Source organism: Cynoglossus semilaevis, unplaced genomic scaffold (assembly GCF_000523025.1).
Source record: "Cynoglossus semilaevis isolate Cse_v1.0 unplaced genomic scaffold, Cse_v1.0 scaffold1615, whole genome shotgun sequence".
Classification (NCBI taxonomy): Eukaryota; Metazoa; Chordata; class Actinopteri; order Pleuronectiformes; family Cynoglossidae; genus Cynoglossus; species Cynoglossus semilaevis.
Window position 1 is genome coordinate 64,161 of NW_007585135.1, and position 22,369 is coordinate 86,529.

General features: G+C 39.7%; 1 protein-coding gene across 3 annotated transcripts in view; it reads right to left on the reverse strand.

Moving 5' to 3' along the window:
- The window catches only part of LOC103398869 (cAMP-specific 3',5'-cyclic phosphodiesterase 4D-like), a 30,476-nt gene extending 13,037 nt beyond the window's left edge, over positions 1-17,439 (reverse strand). Inside the window, exon 1 of one of the 3 annotated variants that reach the window (XM_017030949.2) lies at positions 16,399-17,439. In XM_017030949.2, coding sequence (XP_016886438.1) covers positions 16,399-16,463 — 65 coding nt within the window. In that variant the 5' untranslated portion in view covers positions 16,464-17,439. Of the gene's footprint in view, positions 1-8,631; positions 9,760-16,398 lie in introns of those variants that run through there. The other 2 variants (XM_017030950.2, XM_025053842.1) reach the window with 2 other exon arrangements.
- Between the last annotated feature and the right edge of the window lie 4,930 nt (positions 17,440-22,369).

Genomic DNA, 22,369 nt, shown 5'->3' on the forward strand with positions numbered 1-22,369 from the left:
ACAAAAGAGGGGAAAAAATGACTGGAATAACACGATGTGCATTTAATTAAAGGTGTAAAAACTGCTTGGCTCAAGTTGTGCGGCAGGGTGTGAGTGAGGTGTGAATATCTGTGGGAGGTGTGCATGCAGGGCTGTGAGTGAACAGCATGGACAGATTTAGCATCATTGTATTGACACAGGGTCATGTGAGCGTGAGGGTAAAAATAGCAACGCGATCAGGTGAGAAGGGGGTTCCTCCTGATCAAACAGAGAGAAAAAAAAAAGCCTGACAGAAGAAGAGCGACAGAGAGGAAGAAGGACGAGGGAGGGAGGCATTTCTTCACAGTCTGTGCACGTGTCTTCTTTGAACCACATCTCTATTTTCCCACAGTCTTCCCGGTGACACCAGAGCCCACAGACTCCATATACCAGTGCAGCTATCTTTGGCTAGACGTCTTCTTTCCCAAACAACAATCAACGGCTGACTTTGAATGAGACGAGGACTGCGGATCACTCTTGATCTGTTCATAAATATGTTATTTATGAATGCTATGGAAACAGTTAAGCAAAATCAGCAAGCAGTTGAAGACCCTTAGCAAAATGAGTCCTGACCCATCTGCAGTGCTTGTTCCTGACTGTTGGAACAACTGATTTATACTGATGGGAAGCATCTGTTTTATATATGTATATATATATATGAAAATTCTGCTTTTCCTTCAGTAGCACTGATGCATACATGTGATTGCAGCTCTCTTTAAGGGCTTTAAAGCTCAACAGCAGCACCAACTGCAGCAAAACATGAAGCGTTCATTCATCTCAAGTGCTGGTCTCCTGCACTACAGCAAGACAGCAGTGTGTTTCTGGCTGTTACGTAACAGCAGTTGAGCCTAAGTCTCCATCCCTCCATTCATGACTGATTCACACACAGACTGCTTGTACACAAACGAGAAGAGGGGCAGAAGAGAGGGAAACAGATATTGAAGGATTAAGAAAAGAACAAATCTGTAGTCTGTTGTGGCAGAGAGGAGGAGAGTGTCAGGTCTGTCTGTTTTCTGTTCCTGCTGTCTGCCATGTGGGGTAATCTGTGTTATCACACTCACCTGTGTCACTGTAATTAGTCTCACCTGTGTCACCTGGTGCTCTGTCCTGGTGAGATCATTGTGTTGAATGGTAGCTGGTCAATGTTGTAGCTGTTAGTTGTCAAGTTAGTCCTGATCAAGCCTGTTCCTGTTCTCATCTCTGTGTATGCCTTTGTCCTGGTCTTTGGAAGTGATTTTTGTAAATTTTGATAAATAAATAAACTACATGCACCCGTCCTGCATTTGGGTCCTGCCTGCTTCCTGCCATGTCGATGGCTCACTGACAGAGAGTACAACTCTGAACCCCTGGCTGATCAGGCCATTAATTTTGCATCTTTACATGTTTCTGCTCTGTTCAGCTAAATTTATCCTACACGTGCAGGGGGGTGGGGGGGGGGGGGGCGGGGACACCGCGAAAAAGTAGTACACCAAGACCTCCCTCCCTCTCGCCTCTCTTCTCTCTCCCTCTGCATCGCAGAGCAGCAGGTTCTTGCCTTCATTCATGAATATTTACGGAGACACTTCTATTTAAAGGCGATGCCGAGCTAAAATTAGATGACAGATCAAAATATCGCCTACGTCTTTCCCTCAGTGCTTTTTACGCTTTCAGCTCTCCTCTCTCCTCTGTCTTTTCACTCTCATTCACAAACACTTAATGAACATAACACAGTCCTTCATCATTAGAACAGAATGATTTTACACACACACACACAAACACACACTCACACAGTCACAACGCTGTTGTGTTGTGACATCTATTTGTTCATATGCACCAGAGGCCTGAAGAAGGATGTTTACAAAAGTAGTTGTGGACCAGCATCAAACGGACACCAGTTCATCACAAGGTCACAGATAGGGACAAGCAACTGTTCAGGCTGGGTATAAAAAGTCTCTTGTCCATGGCCACATGGGGGCCACAACAGCTCAATCATTGTTTCATATTTGGCAAAGATTTCAAAACTGGCGTAGGGAAATTGAGTATTTCATATCTAAAAACAAATACAGTAGTATATATAGTAGCTTCCATTACTTTTTTGAGCTCAGCCTTAAAACAAACAATTTACCAAGCATATTGTAAATATGCCAACAGATTCATTTTGTGTTTTCAAGAGGTCAAAAGTCAGAAATGAGGCTTTGCCTGCTCATTGTCTGGACAGGAAACTCCCACACTCATACAGTGGCTGCAGAAAAAGAAAAAATCACACCATTGTCTGTGTCTTCTGCCAGTCAGTCACACCTTCACACCTATTCTGAGTCTCCCTCCCTCTGCCACAAATGACACAAAAACTCACTACATTAACATCAAATCAAATGCTGTGTGTGAGAATAAATCACCCAACACGTCATTAAGGTGATGGTGAGTGAGGTTTGATCTGTGTGTGTGTGTGTGTGTGTGTGTGTGTGTGCAAGTGTGCAACTGGAACCCATCTGTGAAGAGGTAGACCCTCTTCTGGGCTATTTTGGTATTACAACAGCTCGACAATCAACACACACACACACACACACACACACACACACACTAGGGTGAAACATGCTGACAGAAAGACCATTAGTTCCAACTGAGGAAGAAGTCATCTTCTTGCTTTGAGGTGAGAGCCCTAACCACTTGTACATGTTGCCAAGAACACAATTATTTTACAATTATTCTATTTGCTATTTGCACAGATAACTGTATATATATATATATATATATTAAGATATAAAAGCACAACATTAACAAACTTATCTCAATAGGGTTGAAATATTAAATAAAAATATATATACAGTACATACGCAAAACCATGGGTGTAATATACAGAGACAACAAAGCACGTGCATATGTTTGTTGAAACTTTCATTCATGTGACAGATGAACAATTATACTGTTCTAATAACAGGGATCTGTCTCACTGACGAGACAGAGGACAGGTGATAACATTTCCTGAGCTATTAACCAACGAACCAAAAAGAGTAAATTAGATAATTAGCGTAGCATTTTTTGTTACACAGGTGGCTCAGTGTTAAGCAGTGTGATTGATGGTAACCTGTCAGTGGCCCTGATACTCGACACTGTGCCTGCGTCACAGTCTGTCACAGCAACGTCAATCCCATCTGGGTAGCATTAAAAAACAGGAGCTACCAGGCAGAGCCAGACAGAGAGAGAGAGAAGGAAAGAGAAAGAGAGAGAGGGAGAGAGAGAGAGTGAGAGGAGTGAAAGAAGAGATGAGTCCGTAAACCAGAGTTAGCCGTCATCTGAACCTTCATTCATCATTCCCAAGTCTTTACTGTGACACAGCCAGAGGTGGAATTAGTTACAGCACAGTCGACTGATTCAACAGATTTTTACAATATTCATCACATGTAACACGGATATCAACCAGTCACACCTGAGGGATTGGAACAGATAGAGAGTAGAATAAAAATTAAAAGAAAAAAAATGGAGAAAGCTGGTGAGTTTTGTACAGAAAGATGTCAAAGATATATTAAAATAAAGAATAAATATGATGTTGTAAAAAAGACATGTGTATTCTACAAAAGCAAGCCCTGCCCCAAAAAACAAATTAAAACGTTTCTTCCATCAAAGTGTACTTTCAAGTACCGTATTTTCCGCACTATAAGGCGCACCTAAAATCTGAAATTTTTTTCAAAAGCTGACTATGCGCCTTATAATCCGGTACGCCTTATATATGGATCAATATTGAGCCGCGACAGGTCTCGCAACTTACGGTAAGCAGCCACCGACTCCATTTTTCCCCGTAGAAGAAGAAGTGCGCGGTGCCTGCTGGGATATATTAAACAGCGATTCATTTTCATTTGTGTGTTTGTGTAAAGACCCTGAAATGGCTCCTATTAAGAGACACGCTTACAACGCAGAGTTTAAACTCAAGGCGATCAGTCACGCAGTAGAACACGGAAATAGAGCAGCAGCAAGAGAGTTTAACGTTAATGAATCGATGGTGCGGAAGTGGAGGAAGCATGAGGATGAGCTGCGCCAGGTAAAGAAGACTAAACAAAGTTTCCGTGGCAATAAAGCGAGATGGTTACAGTTATTATGCTATTGCTTTATTGTTATTGTTATTGTTTTGCACTTGTTATTGTTTTTGCACATTACGAGTGTCACTATATTGTGATTGCACTAACGTTTAATTTACCGTAACAGTATCAGACTGTTTTTTGCGTGTTGACTGAATGGAGGAAAAGTAAAATGTTATACCTTGCTGTTGTTAAAAGATGTTAAAGATGTGTCACGAAAATGCTAATGCTTTACCTCAGAGAAAATAATAAAACAGCTGTTTATTCATTTTGGGAGTGAATGGAGTTGTGGAAAGCTTGTTTGTAATCTATTAATAAAGTTTGACTGACCTATCTGACTGTTTTGTTGACATTCCCTTTAGCGCGGCACCATCTAATGGTTGCATAACGTAACTACAGCCTCTACTGTAGCGCCTTATAATGCGGTGCGCCTTATATATGGAAAAAGTTTTAAAATATGTCATTCATTGAAGGTGCGCCTTATAACACGGTGTGCCTTATAGTGCGGAAAATACGGTACTTAATAGACAGGGTGAGACAACTATACTGCCCTGCAGAAGGCAGCAAGGAGTACAGTGTGGCCCAGAATGGCAGGATTTGTTATGTTAAAGGAGAAAATGATATCTTCTACCCACTGCCAGGTTATTCCTTCAACAGTCTACAGCAGTTTAGATTAGGTTCAAGCTACAGATTCTCTTCCTGACCTCTGTGTTTGTCTACTCATCTCAGTTACTGTTCTGGCTCTTCCTGCCTGTTTAAAATACATGAGGGAAACAGCTACCTGATGCATAAACTGTGATGTACACACACGTCCCCTTCACAGCAGTCGAAAAAAGATTAAGAGTCCATTTAAAAGTAAAAAAGTTTTTTTTTTTATGGTTTTAGAGAAAAGTAACACAACAGAAGGACAGCACCAGAAAATACTGCACTGAATTTGGTGTGATTCAGATAAAACAAAATTATTGGACCAAACAGGTGAAATGTAGTGAGTCACTGTTAAAGTGAGTTGTTAAAGTTAAACGTAGAGCGTGTGCTTCTTTTGTTTGTTGGTTAAAAACATCCCCTTAGTCATTTTGAGGTTTATAAAAGTCTGTATAACATGTGTGAAAAGAGGAAATATTCTGAAATGCTCTAGTATAATTATAAGTGTAATAGTTTAATATAAGTACACATCCAAAAACACACAAAAGTTTGGCAGCAACCTAAATGATCTGTTTAACAACTAAAAACCGGAGAGAGAGAGACAGAGAGAGAGAGAGAGAGAGTATTAACCTTTACTGTCTCACTGTTCTAGTGGGTACATGCTCTGTGATTTGATCAGAAAAGTTTATTTTGCTGAGCTTAGAAAATTGTTTAAAAAAAAGTTTGTAAAGGTTTGTCTTGTCCCCTCAGTGACGCCTGTAATCACTACCTCAGAGACCAGCCCTCTTCCTCAGATCTTTCCTTTGGAAAACACAGATGCAGCAACGAGTTTGACAGCTTCACCGCTGACCTCCGATGCACTAAACAGTGGAAACTGTTTGTTGATTAGGCATTTGGACAGTCGATAACTGGTTATTGTACAGATAACATTTAGGAAATCTGTAAATAAAAGTTAGACTAAAAAATCAAAAAACAATTTGACAGTTTACATGGTAAAAAAAAAGAAAAGAATTGACCCCCAAAATGTCTCTAAGTGCAAATAGCACAAGCAGCAAGAAATAACTACTTAAGACCATATTAAGCTAAAAATATTTAAGTTACATTATATAATCTACAAAATGCCCTAAACCTGTCATTCCAGCTGTCTGATTAATGACGACCCTGAAGCCCGCTGCAGGCCAGACCACCACTATAATAGGGCGACCATATAACCAAAAACCTTGGAAACACTTCTAGAAACATCTATTACCCCAAACACCTCCTGGCTGTGAAGTGTGCTCTGCTCTGCCAGGAGCAGTGACAGTTGTGGTCTGTGTGAGGTAGAGGATGACTCACAGCGTGTGCAAATTAGGAGATTCATGTGGTGTGAGTAAAATCCTGGATTAAATAGTCATGGCCCACACTGACCTGGAGAATGGAGATAATACCTGACCTCTGGCGCTGACGCTTTACCTATGTATCAAAGATGAGTGTTTATGAACGCACGTAACACAAGTTTGAGCGCTTTCTTTTCCATCAATGTTCAAAGATCGAGGATTTGATGAATTATTGAGATAAAAATGTCATTTCTCCCCTCCTCCCCTCTCCTTCCCTCCCTGGTTAATTTGACTGGAGGATTGGAGGTTCTTAAGAATGCATGTATAACACTGAGCTCACTCTGTTCAAAACCTGCCAAAACCTGTCATCTTTGTGAGACTCATATTTCATATTAAATGACCTGATGTATGAATCACACACAGCAAAGCTCAGGCCTAAACTGGCTGTCAGTGGATTATTTCAAAATAATCTTTAGGCTTTTTTTTCATATCCTTCTTGGCTGTGGTAACCTGCACAATGCCGTTGTTCCCGCTGTTACGCTCTCCTGTTGTTGGCTGACTGAAGGCGAGATTAAGGAGAATGAGATCAGTGGCCTGTGGGCAGGCGTTGGGCTGTTGGTGTTGAGAGAGGAATGTAAGTGGCTTAAACTGATGGGGATAACTCACAGGCATCAGGAAAATGATCCTTTTAATCTGCTGTCAATAGTATTTAAATATCTGCTCTGTATTTTGTTTTCTCACAAAGATATTAGATATTAGGAAAACGGCTTAGATTATGTACATCACTAACAAATTATGGATTTAATCCACACTGTCCTTTCTTCCATCTCTTATTAAAATGTCAAAAGGTCAATTTATGATTTGTGATGACAGCATACATGGTTGTATGTGGAATAGTGTCTGCACAATTTATTTTTGGTGTAGCTAGATGGAATGTATTTATTTATAGTTAAACAGTTTGTTCATTCTCTGATTACACTGAATTTTATGTCATCCTAAGAACGCAGGGAGAGCCAGGACAGAACTGTTAACCTTTGTGGATTTGAGGAAAGCATTTAACTTTACTTTTTTTTAGTTTATTTTTTAAATTAAAATCTGTATTTGCAACACAGTGGAACAAACACTACCAAACACTGATTCTAGGGGAGAAAATGTCTCTGGGGTCAGCAGAAATTCAAAAAAGCCAAAAGAAACTTGGGTATTACTGCTATCATTTGTACTGACTGCCTTCTGGGAAATATCCTCAGAATTATCAATACAAAAAAATACCACACAACACAAGACCAGTTAGCAAATATGCCATTTGGAATTTTTGCTGAATCTCACCTTTAAAACCTGATATTGAAAAGAAAGAGAGAAAAAACACATCGTCCCTACTGATCCAGGGATTTATAAAGTGTTACAGAACAGCTGAATTCAACACTGTAATTTATATAGTGAGTGTTGCACTCACATAAACATAAAAGTTATGCCTGCCTTTGCCACATATCCATCTAAGGAGAACGGCCTACCGTAGTCTGGCTGTTGTCTTTTGTGATTAACGGATAGGAACATAAAACTGTATGGTGTCTGATGTCAAACGATCAAGGTTTACAACCTCCCACAAGTTGTTTATGTCTTTGCAAGGATGCAATTACAAGCATGAGAATACTTCAGATACAGTAAATCAGTGTAAGAAAAAAAAAAAAGAACAGCTACGACAACTCTATCTGGATGGTATCGTTCTTCCAAGACCCTGCTCTGATTTGATGATACAGATTCTTTGTGTTATTCCAGAAAACAAAATCAAATTAATAATTTCAGTTAAGGTTAGGAAGTAGAAAACCAGTGTGGACCCCAGTGTTACAGGGTAAAACTTATCATGTTGAGCTACTTTTAATAAAGACGCTTAACAATCTGAAAAAATATGTTCAGTTAGCCAGCACTGCTGAATAGTTAAATAACCCAGGACTATAAACAACACAAATAATATTTGGACCTAGATAGTTGAACTACAAATTACAAGTACACGTTACACAAAACTATGGAAATAATAAGAAGTAAAAGCACTAAATTAGCTTACTGTTAGCCAAAATATTAAGCATTAACTTCACTGTTAAAGTATAGATATAATGTTTAATAAAGTCAAACTTTCATTAGCCACACCATGGACTTTCAGACACTGGTAATTGGTACATAATTACCATTATTATTCATAAGATAAGAATAAAATAAAGGCAACAATCTCAGCTCCTCATCCCAACGACCTCCACTCTGACAATTCCTGCTACACCACAGTCGTTGACTTTTATCTCCAACGAAAAAAGCCCCAAAAATTCCTCACCTTGACACACTTTATACACAATCCTGTGTACAGTCATATCTGCTGAGGGGTTTTTATGTAAGGCTACATTTGACTGTTTGTGGCTTCCCCTTAGATAACTATCTAGGTTTACATTTATTTCTCATTCATTGTTTTACATTTTTTTAACTGTTTTCAGCTAGCAATCAGAAGTACAATATCTGGGCTAATGTTCGACGTCCAAAAACAGTGAAAAAAGAACAAAAGTGATGAAATTAGAAACTTTAAAGTCACCAGAGTTAATGATTAAGTTCTTATTTACCGCCTGTGTCTCTGAATGATGTCTATGGGCCTGTTGACAGCACACGGTGATCCCCATCTGCTGCCACTGCACACAGTCACAGTCCTCTCCACAGAGTAGAAGAAGCCACAGTTGGTGGGTACACTCATGGTTCTGCAGCCTGCCCTAAACCAAACTCCTCTCTGCTTTCACTCCTGGTTCTCCTGAGCTGATGGCTACTCTCATCCAGCTTCCTCTTCTGTCCGGTTTCTCCAGGACTGGTCATTCCCTAAGGCTGCAGCTCAGCTCAGGGAGCACAGGGTGCAACTCTCAGCTAAGCCTGAGCTGATCTGAATAATTCATGATGATGGTGAAGGTCCTCCTTTACTTGTGTGAGTGTTTCCCCTCGCCTTGTTTGTGTGTCCACCAGCAGCCTCTTCTTCTCAGCAGTCCCTGCACAGCTGCAGTGTTCAGTTCCTGTTGTACACCTTGTCTGAGTCTCAATGCTAAATGTAGCACAACACTGCTGCCCTCACCCTCTCCATTTCTGTCTGCTGCTCCTCGCTCCCTCCCTAACTCTCCCTCTCTTCCTCCTCCTCTGCTCCCTGGCTTCTTTACATTTTATAACAGAACAAACGTGGACCACTCTTTCTCCCGTAAACAAACTTGCTCCTCTGCTCCTCCACAGTAGCCCTGCTGTCTCTAATCCCCTCTTTCTCTTTTCCCTCTATGTTTGTGTGCCTCAGAGCAAGTGTGTGCAGGCATGTGACTCTGTGAGTATATGTGTGTGTGTGTGTGTGTGTGTTTGCAGCACATGGGGGGACAAGTTTTCAGGGAGTGAGGTCAGAGCTCAGAATGGGGGGAGGGATCAAATCCAACTTCCTGATGCCATCTCTAAACACCATTTAACCCTCTCTCCACATTCTCATAGACACTTCTGCTCAACACCCTTTCGCGACCTCATCTCATCAACAACAGATTGACATAATAAATGGATGTTACCAACCGGTTACCTAAAAGAACGGAGATGTCAAAACTAAGGCAAACACAGATGCAGAAATGTTTTTTCTATGAATGCAAAATGGAGTCATTTCATCAACTACGGCTCCCAAAGGAGCCAACACTGGCTGTTGGTCATAAAAGAAAGCTCAAACCAAATGCTGCTAACAATTTTCCACACAAGGCGCCTAAATGTCACAGACTGGCAGGCAAAAAAAGAAGCCGCAAGAAACTTCAGAGACAGGAGACGCAGGATGCTCTTCTGCTGGGATGTAAACCACTGCCTCTGGGTTTAAAATATGATAATACAACGGTTGATATAGTCCTGTCATCTAAGTGTCATGTTGAATGTCTGCACAGTGCCTAGAATATGTCAACCTGATCACTACTGATCAAATATACCCTATATGGAGGTAAAGGTTCTGCCCTCTTACTCTGATTCAAATTAGCTTGAATGAGAGCAATGATAAGTGGATGTATGGTGGAATTATTCTTACTTTAACCAATATGCACTCCTCAGGAATGAAGATGGTCTACCTGCCTGCCTCATCAGGATCTGTTTTCAAGCCTAAAAAATTAGTAGTGATTCAAAAAAATAGTATTTCAACAACGTCCTTTTACAAATGCAGGGCAACGTTCTCTCTTTGTACTCATTACTTTATCGTACCCAGAAGGAGAATGTGTTTCTATTTGTGTATGTGTGTGTGTGTGTTTGTGTTAAGAACGTCTTGTCCATGTTAGGTAAAGAGATTGATGACAGGATAAGTATGACAGGGTATTACACTTGGAACACAGCCTGAGGTGCACCAAGAACTTCACCAATGTACACACTCTCAAACCTACCTACTGACACTAATAAACACTAAGTCATATCTGTCACACAGGTTTTAGGAATAACATAACATTAGAATAAACCTTATCTAGTTAAGAAAAAAAAAGTTCCATAATCTTTAAATGGAAATTGAAATAGCAATATTTATTTCAAATTCCCTCCAGTGCAGCCTAAAAACAATACGTCCTGTGATAGGTAGATCTTGTCAAAAAATGTTAGAGGTGAAAGTGAAGGAAAACTTGTATTAGTTATTCTCTACGTAGTCATATTTTCTGATGATTGAAAATGAAACACATGCTACACTTCATGAAGCAGAAGGGTTTCACCTAATCTAAACCTGATTTTGAAACCAATTTTCCTAAATGCCTGTAATTATTTATTTGATTGTGTTAATATCTGAGCTCTGTCTTCTATCTTAAACTAAACCATCTGACTTTAGCTTTATAAAAACAAAATCCTTTATCTCCTCCGACAGTTACCTGGCATGAGCTGGATAAAGGATGTTATGAATTAAAAGTTGACCTCGACCTGCATGTTTGACAGTTTTTCGTGATGGGATAATAGTTCTCATGTGCAGTTTGAAGAATAGAGTGATTTTCTTTTGTACATTCACTGGTATATACACACACACACACACTTACAGGCGCGCGCACATGCACACAGAACCTGTCACTGTTTGGCAGAATTACCCACACGTTCTCAGAGCTTCATGTATCTGCGTCACTGTGGTGGAAGAGAGTGTGTGCAGGAAGAAATACAGACACCAATGTTTGTTTCTGCTCAGTGTCTTCACTGCGCTCTTTAAACCAGCCATGTTCGGAGGCTCTTGGACGCCAGGATCAAGATAAACCAGTCTCTGGAACCTTATAAAACAAGACAGTGTTATAAATTATGGCCGGCTCTTAAGTTATGGGTTTATTAATGCATTATTTGCAAATAGGCCAGAGTAACGTGTAGGGTACAGAGGACAGCTCTTACTTGGTTAAAGTCAGCATTATGTCTGTCACCTTTATTGATTTCTATTGATAACTGATTGATTTCTACTGTTGCAAATTACTTTTTAATCAAATGTATGAGTACAAATAATTGTGTACAAAATGGGCTATTTTCTGACGCATAAAAAAATCAACAAATACGCAAGTAAATAAATAAAATGTTTGTACTCACCAAAACAGCTGTCCTGCACAACACTTATTTTAACACAAAATCCATTCTCCTTTCTTTCTTCAAGAAGACCTTAATGACTTGGTTGTATAGTTTATCTGTGCGCTTCAGTTCCAACAATAAATCCCTTTCTCACCTGTTTGTTGAGCTGTGAAAAACCTGCTGCCACAGCGGCCCTTTGTGCCCAGGTCTGGTCTACAGTACAGGCTGCAGGTTTCCCTCCACTCTTAAACTAAGTCAGCATTTCCCTCTAGTGGTTACACTGAACAGTCATGGGCTTTTAATGATCTAACCGCTGACAGCCAGCACAAATACATATGAATTAAAATATTTTCAGATATGGGAGAGAAAATCCAAACTGTTGAGCAGTTTATAGATAAAATTGGGGGTGAGGTTGAGATGGTTTTAAAATGAGAGAAATCAAGTGATCAATTGATTAGAACAGCAAAAATTGATCATCTGTTTGATATTGGCTTTGTTTCAGTTAAAAAAAATATATCATTAAAAACGCTCAAGAAAATTGAGGTCAGTGAATTATTTCAAAATAACAGTGTTTTGTGTAGCAGTAACAACAATGATGTAATATTGGGTGATTGATATTTATTTGATATTACTATTTATATATTTTTAATAGGGTCTATGTATTGCATGGAATGTTAATGTAAGTGTGAGTGGCATTTAGTTCACAAAACAATTCCTTGAACTTGGCATTTTAAATAAATAGTTAAAATGAAATATTGAACATTACATTAATAAACTTTGTTTCCTCAATAGAAGGTCAGTCTTTATGTATTGAACATGTTTGATTGATGTGATTATCAGGTCAACCTAATGGATTTTGGTGTCTGCAAAAGTAAGTAACGACACTTCCATCGTTTTTATAGAATGACCCAAATGCAGAAATATTAATCTGACTATTATTCAATTATTAAAAAATATAGAAACATGTATATTATCGACTCCACTTTAAGCAAGCATTTTAAACCTGAAAATGTAAAATACACTGAGAAAATATCCTACTCGTATGTACTGTACCCTCTGCAATGCCCAAATGTACCACTAGGAGTCCACGCCTGCTGGTTGGGAAAGGCTAGATATGTGTATATCACACACATGTGTCATTGTCTCCAAACTATACATGCTGTCATCCTGTTAACCTTAACCATCACTCTTACTTCTACACTTCTGTCACACATCAATCTTTACACTCGGTCTGCACCTGAGTTCTTTTACATTTCCTCTGCTCTTAAAAGGCAGGATGTCACAAGCTGTTCTGCTACCGCTCAAAGTTTAACGACCAAATAAAGCTATGTGGATGAGATACGGCCTTAAACTCCATGTATGTATATAATTTAGACTGTTACACAGCACCAGTCTCTGTACATCTCATTTTCAGCAGTGATGCTCTCCTGTCCTCTCTCGCTGTGTGGGGAAACACAGTGGGGCTGTTCATGTTGAGCATCAGCAGTGTCAGCACTGTGTCTGCCTGCTGTTGCTCCTGCTGTTGCTCCTGCTGTTGTTGCTGCTGCTGCTGTCAGCCACGGGAATCGATGAGGCTCTGGAGGCGATTGGGGAAATCAGTCATGCTGAAAATATGGAGTACAGCAGTGACGCACACAGCAGCCAGTCAACCACAGCCACACTGGCCCTATTGACTGATCCTGTTGTGTGTTTGGGATGGGGGTGGGCAGCTATATCGGGACCTCTGACACTGACACTGTTGCCCTTTGATAAAGTGGCCTCACTTGACACTTTACAGTCAAATACAGATGTACATAACTTTGCTAGCAAGTTACATCCTAAGCGATGCTTCAATTTAAGTTGCTACACTGAAGCTCAAATTTCATAATTCGGTTGATCCCCACGAGACAATTTAACTTTGACTGCACAGCACGATCAGAAATGCACAGAGCCTTCAGGCAAAACCATACGAGAACATCTGGAATTGCCCTTGGAATTCACATGATGTGGTCACTCAAAAGGGAGTAAGTAAGACGTACTATACACTGAGAGCTGAAGGATAGCTAGAGGTAAAGAAATGATGGGACAAAACAGGAACAAAATAAAAATCTGTAATTCAATTGGAACTAATAGAAAGCAAAACACAAGTTGCAGAAATTAGGCTGTAGTAGGTAAAATGTACTATAAAAATAGTAAAAACATATTATACTAATCATCAAAAGTTGGACTGATAAAACATTAGTACAGTAACCAGCAGACATTGGTCAAATACCCAAACTATCCTAAAGTATAGAAAAAGGTGTTAAAGTAGGCCAACGACCTAATACGTTAACAGGTTGAAGCAGCATCATCTACATCCCAACATCGTCACCATCTCAACTTTATAGTCATTCATTCATGTATTCACTCGTGCTGCCAATCTGTCAGTCAATCTTAACTTTTGATAAATGACATCTCCTCAACTAGCTTCTTTCTCTCACTTGCTCGCTCTTTCTGTGTGTGTGTGTGTTTGTGTGTGTTTGTCATACTGTTCCCTGGTACTCGCAGTACAAAAGAGGAGAATCAGAGCTGTCTCTATTGTGAGGGACAAATCTGGACTACAAGCATTTACTTTGTTTTTTGTGTGTTTGGCCCATTTTACATCTCTTCGGGGCCTGACATGAACATGGCAATAATGTCAGAAAAAAATGGATTGTAGTTAAACGACTCTATAAGTAAAGGTAAACATACATTTTATAGTATATTAAATATACTTGTTTATCTCTAAATGCTCCACCTTAGCAGTAATCTGCTCTTTTCTAACATGTCCATCCTGGTCACTCCCAGTGAAAACCACAGCACATTCAATTCTGCCACCTCTAAACCCTTCTTCATAGCAGGTCTCACTACTGTCTTATAAACATTACCTTAAAATTCCTTGCTATTCCTCTGTCAAACATGACCCCTAACGCTTGTCTCCATACATTCCACACCTGCACCATTTTCCACATTTGATTTGTGTTCCATTCATTTCAACAGACGCTTGATGAAAGGTGCTGGAACTCATCCACCCTCACAGCCTTTACTCCTTACTTTATCCTTTAATCTGCCTCCCACTTGTTCACACTAAAGAAAACCTCCAGGTTCTCTCTCTCTCTCTCTCCAAGTTTAAGTTTTCATGCAGTAATCAGGTACATGAACATTCAGTACAGATTTCTGAACATTTTTCTGTCCGTGGTGTAAAATCTACTGCTTTGATCTCCTCATATGATCCAAACAGGCTCACGGCTGAAAGAGTACGGATGACACTCTCGCGAGGCACATGCCTTATGCCCAGAGTTCAGAGAGGTTTGCCACGCTGTACACTACGGTAAAACTGAACTGACAAAAAAACCCTCTGGGTGTTATTTCACCCTCTGCTGTGAGTAAGGGGAGAAGATTATTTATGAATGTGTGCTGGAGCTCATTTTCATAATTTACCTTTCACATCGCCTCCAGATTCGTGTCTATGTATCTGCATTCACATGTTGTGTCTTCCGATGTCTATACTCTTTTGTCTCATAGACCAGGTCTTTGCTGAATTTATATAATAGCCTCTGCTGCAGTGATCTCATGACAACTGTACTAGATGTTTTTTTTCTTTTCCTGAATTAATGCCAACTTTAACAATTTAATGATCAGATTTTTAAAAAAAAATTATTTTACTTTATTTTCATTAAATAAATAATCAGTCAGGCCACGTAGTTGAAGATGAGTGTTATATGTTATTTTATCTACGTATATGTGTGGGGTTTCCTCCTGCAATGTTGGTTAATGTCAACAGTTCAAAGATATGCAGGATATTACATAAATAGATATTAAATGTAGACTTTATCAGATCTAGCCATCCCTAGTATAAGGTGATTGTTAATGGTTGTTTGTGGTTCTATGATGGACCAGTGACCTGTCTAGGGTGTAGCCAGCCCTCAACCAAAAACCACTGGGAATGACTTCAACTCTCATGGATTATCTCATCATTTCACTTATGACACCCAAAAGTACAGGGTCACATGATAGTCATACAACGCCTAACCATAATGCCTCTGCATCAGTGCATGGAGTTGTTGATTCATGTAAACAATGTAGACAATTCATTTTGACTACTATTGAGTCCCGGTACACGGAAAATGAAGAAGAATAAGTTATTTAATCAATATGCCTGCTTTTAGCCAACAATCCTACCAATATTTTTCTATATATTTGTTCTGCACGGTAACTTTGTGGTAATGCCTCATAAACTACAGTATCCTCTGCTATAGAATGCTGTGTTATACTTTGTAAAATGATGTTTGTGTATATTAGATACTATCGCATTTAAAATACATAACACAAACAATGGTGTTTAATGAGGAATGACAACAACACTGTGTATCTTGAAAGTGCTACATGCAGCTGGCAGCTAGCTGATGCTAATGCTTCTTAGTAAGCATTCATGTTGAAAACCTTCCTCAACCTTACTGTGTTTATTTGGCACTCACTTCTTAAAGTCAAAACAGATTATTGGATTTATTAACAATTATCTAATTTTTTCACCATCACATAAACACCTGGTGTTCTGTGAGGTTTTGTGAATCTTCTGTGTTTAGCTCTGCAGTTTAGGTCACCATCCATTATTTTTGTAAAATCCAACAACTGAAAAAGTAACAAAATAAAAGCAAAACATATCATACAAACTCATAGCACCAGATCATAAGAAACATGTCAAATCGTTTCCTGGTTATCCCTGCACTGTAACTGACAGAGCCTATCTGGAACAGCTCGGTAAGCCTCCATACCACACTGCCTTTAAGCGCTCATTGACATCTGAAATCACAAATGCACTGCTGGATACATACCCAATGCAGGAGTGTCTGCGATGGCCATGCATCTTCCTTGAAAAGCGACAGTCTTTGTTCATCATTTTATGGACCGGATTAAAGTACAGAAGGAATCAAATAGCATCTCTGAGAGGGGAGAAAATGTGCAAAGTTACTTTCTGGGGTGCAATAAAAAGCCCCATGCTGTCATGAAAGAAAAAGAAAAGCTGTCCAAAATCCTTGACATAATCTCCACATCTCGCCACAATGTTAGAAAAAAAAACTCCACAACGACAGATGCAAAGTAAGGTTACAGATGCAAATAATGCGTCTGCATGTGTGAGGAGCACGGATAGGAGTGAAATCAACAGTGGGTGAGGCCTGCCAGGTTTTCCCTGTTCTTTTAAAACAGATACACTGTACAACAAATTGGCAGATTTTGGTCCTGGTGATGGAACATGTCTGTTTGGTTTTGTGGCAAATGTGTGTGCGTATGTCCGAATAGGACTATGGACAGCCTAAAAAGGAATAGACTCTTGGAGAGATAACGCAGAATGAGTTAGTGTATTATCTCTCTGACAGTGGAAGTATGCAGCCAAATCAGATGAAGAGAAAGTGAGGATGGTGTCAGCTGTCAGTGCTCCTCTCAGTTTGCTGCTTCACTCATCCTTCATCTCACTTCACCATCACAGACGTACCAAGGCACGTCTGTGTTGGTATTTTCTACTTTTGTTGTACTCCCAAAGAGAAAAAACTCAGGTTTTTCCAAACATATGAAACCAAATTCCTCATGAATGTAAAAAAGACATGTTTCAGTGTGAAAAGAAAATCTGATCCAACAAATCTGATACTAAGTCTGAGAGAACATAGGACCAACCCGCGGAGTTATTCTAAATGGAGGAAAAAAGTGAGCCGATCAAAGTCTTATAATCCCATCGGATGCTGTCCACAGTAGGTTATCCAGTGCAGTCCCTGTCAGCACAGCATGACAAAACTTGTGCTCTAGCTGTATGTCCTCTGTTCTCCTGAGAGTGGTGGGAGCAAACTGTGGCTTAAAACAACAAACAACAACACTGTCTCCCCTGAGAGAGAGAGAGAGAGAGAGAGAGAGAGGAGGAAGAGGGACATAGATTGACAGAGAGAGAGAGAGTGAAATTGTGAGTAGGGCAATGGGAGGTTTGACAGAGATAGGACAAATAACAAGCAGAAAGCTCAGGACCAAGTTAATCACAGTAAAACGTTCTGGTGTGGAATTGTAACTAGTCATAAAATTTCAGATTATTTTAAACCTTTGGGTAAAGTGTTGTTTGTTAATTCTTTTTAAAGGTTGTGTAATAAGACACAAATCAAAGTTGCTGGGCTATAAGATGAGTAACACATGAAGTAGAACATATGACAGGGACATAACATTTCCAACAACATACATATTACTGGGACATTTTTCCCAAAGACTTGGTTAATACCTGACTCTGACAGTTTTGGTTTGCCACTGCCCTGACTCAGATGCAGCAGCAACATCATCAATCAATACTGTGATATTGTGTGTTTGTGAGTGTATGTGTGTAGGAGTGTGGGTGGGTATATTACATAATTAACTCAATTTTACTGTTATTAAAATTTTAAAAATTAAGTTTTTAAAAACCCAACTCCGCCAACATGGTTAAAAGTCAACTGCTAATGCCCATCTAAGAGAACATAAAAATTGAGTCAAATGTTTTTTTTTTTCAGACACAATAGGCCCTAAACAATCATCTGAACTTTCTTTAAACTCACGACAGCACTTTAGTCCCTGGAGAGTCAAATTCTTCTTCCTCTACTATAAAAGACCACAAACACTGACAAAACATTTACTATATGTAAATGTGCTGGAACGTTCAACAGCCTTTTTTATCACCACATAAAATTCATTAAGTGCCGCAAAAACATTTTAACAAGGATGATAATGAAGTGTATTACATTTCAAATACTGATTGTAAATGTAGTGGAATATACTGTACTGAAAGTGTGTTGATGCTGATTTTTGTAAGATTCACCACATTATCCATCAGCAGTATTTAAAAAAAAAACAGCCAATCACAATGTGTTCCATTTATAAACACATATAAACATATTTTTACAAGAACCAGTGCAAAGGGGGTAAAAAAAGATGACAAAAAAAAAACAATCAAAAATGTATCTGATCCCATAAACTTCCTGTTGCCGTTAAGATAGCTTCAAAATGACTCAACACAAGCTCAACTTTGTCCTCTATGACCGTGGATCAAAATTGGTGGAAATTAAACACACACACAACTCTATTTGTTGCAACTTGGGGTCAGACTTGGCATATGAGCCTAAACATTTCACTTCAACAGCCAACCCTGTGAAATCAAACTTGGCTCCATGCATCTTTATCCGTCCCCCCTTAAGGTCATCTCTTCTGCCTTACTTTAGCCTTTATTGGCTTTTCATCTGAAAACTGACCCAACTTGACGTCTGTGTAGTGGAAAAAGGAGTTCCATCAATTTAAGACATGATTTGAAATGAACTGTAGGAGTGTGTTCTACATCTGACCTGGCCAGCGACTTTCATTTTCAGCTCAAGGTGCAGTTTGTTTAATTTGTCCTCTATTCCAGCTGTCCTGCACTAACTCATCTGTGTCCTTTTACATCAGTTCTGACATTACAGGACCGGCACATACGCACTAGCGGCACACTGACCTCTGAGCTGTATAATAAAAGTTCTGACATTCCTGATTGAGCCTTGAAATCCCCTGCACCAGACTGACCTGTTCTAATATTTATATTTTACACATACATTCTGAAATTAATGGAACAGTTTAGGAGACAGGTTTTAGTAAATCTTCTTTAGATGTGTTTAAAATATCACCAAAGTCATGACTTATTATAAAGCCTGAAGTAAATGGATCCTTCCTATGACATGTTTATAAAAGATGAATGATTCTGGAAACCATTTAGGGTTATTAAAGTAGGTCCTGGCTTATTTTGGAATGTTTAATACTCCTTTGTTGCCAATAAAAGTAAGGTAAGCTTTTACAGCATTGTTGTAAAAACTCTCCAGGCTTTTAACTTCATTTCAAAGACGTAAGCGAGATCAAAAGTTACAAATGCAAGATTCAAACACGTACATCAACAAACTACAGTTGTTACAAAGTGTTTTAATGATCACTTTGTTTTATTGCAGTAAAGAAATCTGCCACAGCAGACGTTAGACCTATTTCAGATCACGGGCCATGATACAAGTTCTACAACTCTGAGTTACCCTGCAGATATAATTGTAGAGAATGAAAACACGGTGTGTGTCAGACACTGGGTGTACACAGTACCTGTGTTTATACAGTGTATCCATCAGCATATACGCACCTACCTCTGTCCTGACCTCATAGACAAATACAGTTTCCCCGATCATACAACTCCTGTCTTCACATTCGTTTACCATGTAAATGTTTAATTAGCATTGGAATTACGGGCCCATCCCAGATGCAGTAGTAGGATCATAAAAGTGAAGCTGTCAACAGTTAGGGGTGTGGAGCGGGCCCTCAGCAGGACAGCTGTGCTCTGCACAAATACAGTCCAAGGGCACTGAAGACGGGAAGGAAATTTAATTATCTACGCAATATGCGTTAAGCACAAAACAAAGCAGGTACACAACCAGAGGTGAGTGTGTCTCCACGCTGAGAGGCGTTTGTTTGTACTGAGACAACAAAAGGAACAACAAACACCAGTTATTTTTTCGGTGGATTTTTGTATTAGTAAAATGTTTAGATAGATTCAGCTTGGAATCTATCTACATCATTTATAACCAAACTTGCTGATTCACTGGATTTCCCCCAGAATACATGATTTAAATATGCTGTGAGACAGTGGCTTTAAGTGTAAGACAGCAGTACTTGTGGTGCAGATCCATTTCATAACACCAGCTTCAGGGCAATTCACATCCTTGCTGGTGTGAAAGGTTTCTGCCTGAGCAGACTTAAACCAAAAATACACAGAACTTGCGCAGCTGAGTGGAAATGAAACACAAGATGTTGGCTACTTCAACAACAAAAACAAGACACAGAGGAAGAAGAATCCCCCATGACAAAGGACAGAAGTCTGATTGAAGAAACCTACGAAGTATAACAAGAGAGACTGAAATAGCTGAGAAAAATAATCTGGTGCACTTGAGACAACTACATGCTTTCTCTCTGTTCCATATTTTTCCGTCTTTGGTTTGTCTGTTTTAAGGGTCAGCTACAGCCGACACAGACCAGAAAACAGAGGTCACCATTGTGGTTGATGATGGCCGAGTTCAGGCAAGTGTGTTGCCTAAAGACACATTGACATGCAGACCTGCGGAGCCTAGGATCAAATCTTACAACCTTCAGTAAGCAGACAAACACGTGTTACCACTGATCTACCCTTTTGGTAATCTATTAGGAATACTTTCAGTGTATCAAGGTAGTTTGTTGACTTACTACAAGTAGCTGTGAACAAAAAAATCAGACGTAATTTTTTTTCCCATCAGTCATTCCCTGAGATGTTTAAGACTCTACCTGGGCGTGTGAGCCAGAGTGAAGCGGCGCCTCTGGAGGTTAATGCTGCGGTTCATCAGCAGCTTCCTGAAAAGCACTGGGGAGTTTCGAGGAGACCCGCGAGGGGAATCCTTTGGCGAGTTCTTTGGTGATCCTCCAGGTGAAGCTGGGATGACGGATCTGGGCATGAGTTGAATAACAGGGAGCCTGGTCGTCCTCTTCTCTTGAGTCATCTCCTCAACTTCAGACAGCTCGTCCTCAGAACTTTCAGAGCGTGGATTGTTCATTGCAACCAGATGGAAGTCAGTGATCAGAGATTTGGTTCCTTTGGTTCCACTGAGGAAGTGTCTATTAACTGTTTCTTGTAGGGTTTCTCAGAGTGACTGTACACAAGCCTCTCAAGATAAAACATATAGCTGTAATTTATCTTTAGTTAAAAATCCTATAACAATAAAATAACCTATTTTTTAATCTTTATTTGAATCTTGTCTCTTCCTCAGAACCATGTCAGACTGGGCAACAGAGACAAACATTAGAGTTGATGTAGTCTCTCTGCCTCCCTCCCTCTCCCGGCCTGTGTTTACTTTAGTGCTAGGCCTTCCCTCTCTCCATCTAAATATGGACGTCTGATTTACAGGGAGGAGAAACATGACAGATCACCTCCTTTTCCGTCTCTTTTTCCACTCCCCTGCCTTCTCTTCTCCTTTCTTAATCCTATAGAGCAAATGGCTCTTCAACCTTAAGCTCTGCTTCATAATGGGTTCCTCCTTAGCTTCCCAGTGTATAAACATGAAGGTGCAGTCTTGCAACTTGTTCCTGTTGTTCTACAGCTGACTTTGCAAACTAAGCCTTTTCTCTCCAGTCCCTGAGGTGCAACTCACTGTCAGGCTGGCTATTTTCCTGAGAGAGTGTCTCTTTGCCTTTCACATGCTCTGAACTTACCAGGACCAGTCACATGAAGATCCCCAAGCTATAAAAAGCAGAGGTAGATAAAAGCTAAAGAGGGCATGGTGCTGTCACGATGGCGCTCCATATCTATGACTAGAGGCAACATCATATTCTGACCCACCAAATCATCTTTGTTTATCTTTGAAAGAAAAAAAGAGTAAGAAAAGGTTCTAAACACCGGTGTGGTCCACAGAGACTAGAATAACCTCAGGAGCTGGAGCATCTGACACAGGACTGAACCTAAGACCAACAGCAGGCAGAGAGAACAGGGATGAAAGCTTCTTTGTATGGGTTGATGCTAACGGGGATTTTACTGTATGTATCCTGGAGTTATGGCATTTAACCATAGACTGTGCATGTAACATAAAGGTCACAACTGAGAGTCACATTTTTGAAGTTTTTGCCTCCTAAAGACTGGCTATCAAAAATGCAGTCCTCAATTTACTACTTACGAGATTTATGTTTTTGCGGCAATGCAACTCACGTTTACACTGCAAGGAACTAACATATAATCACATATTACAATTGACAAAATATGTAGGGAATCAG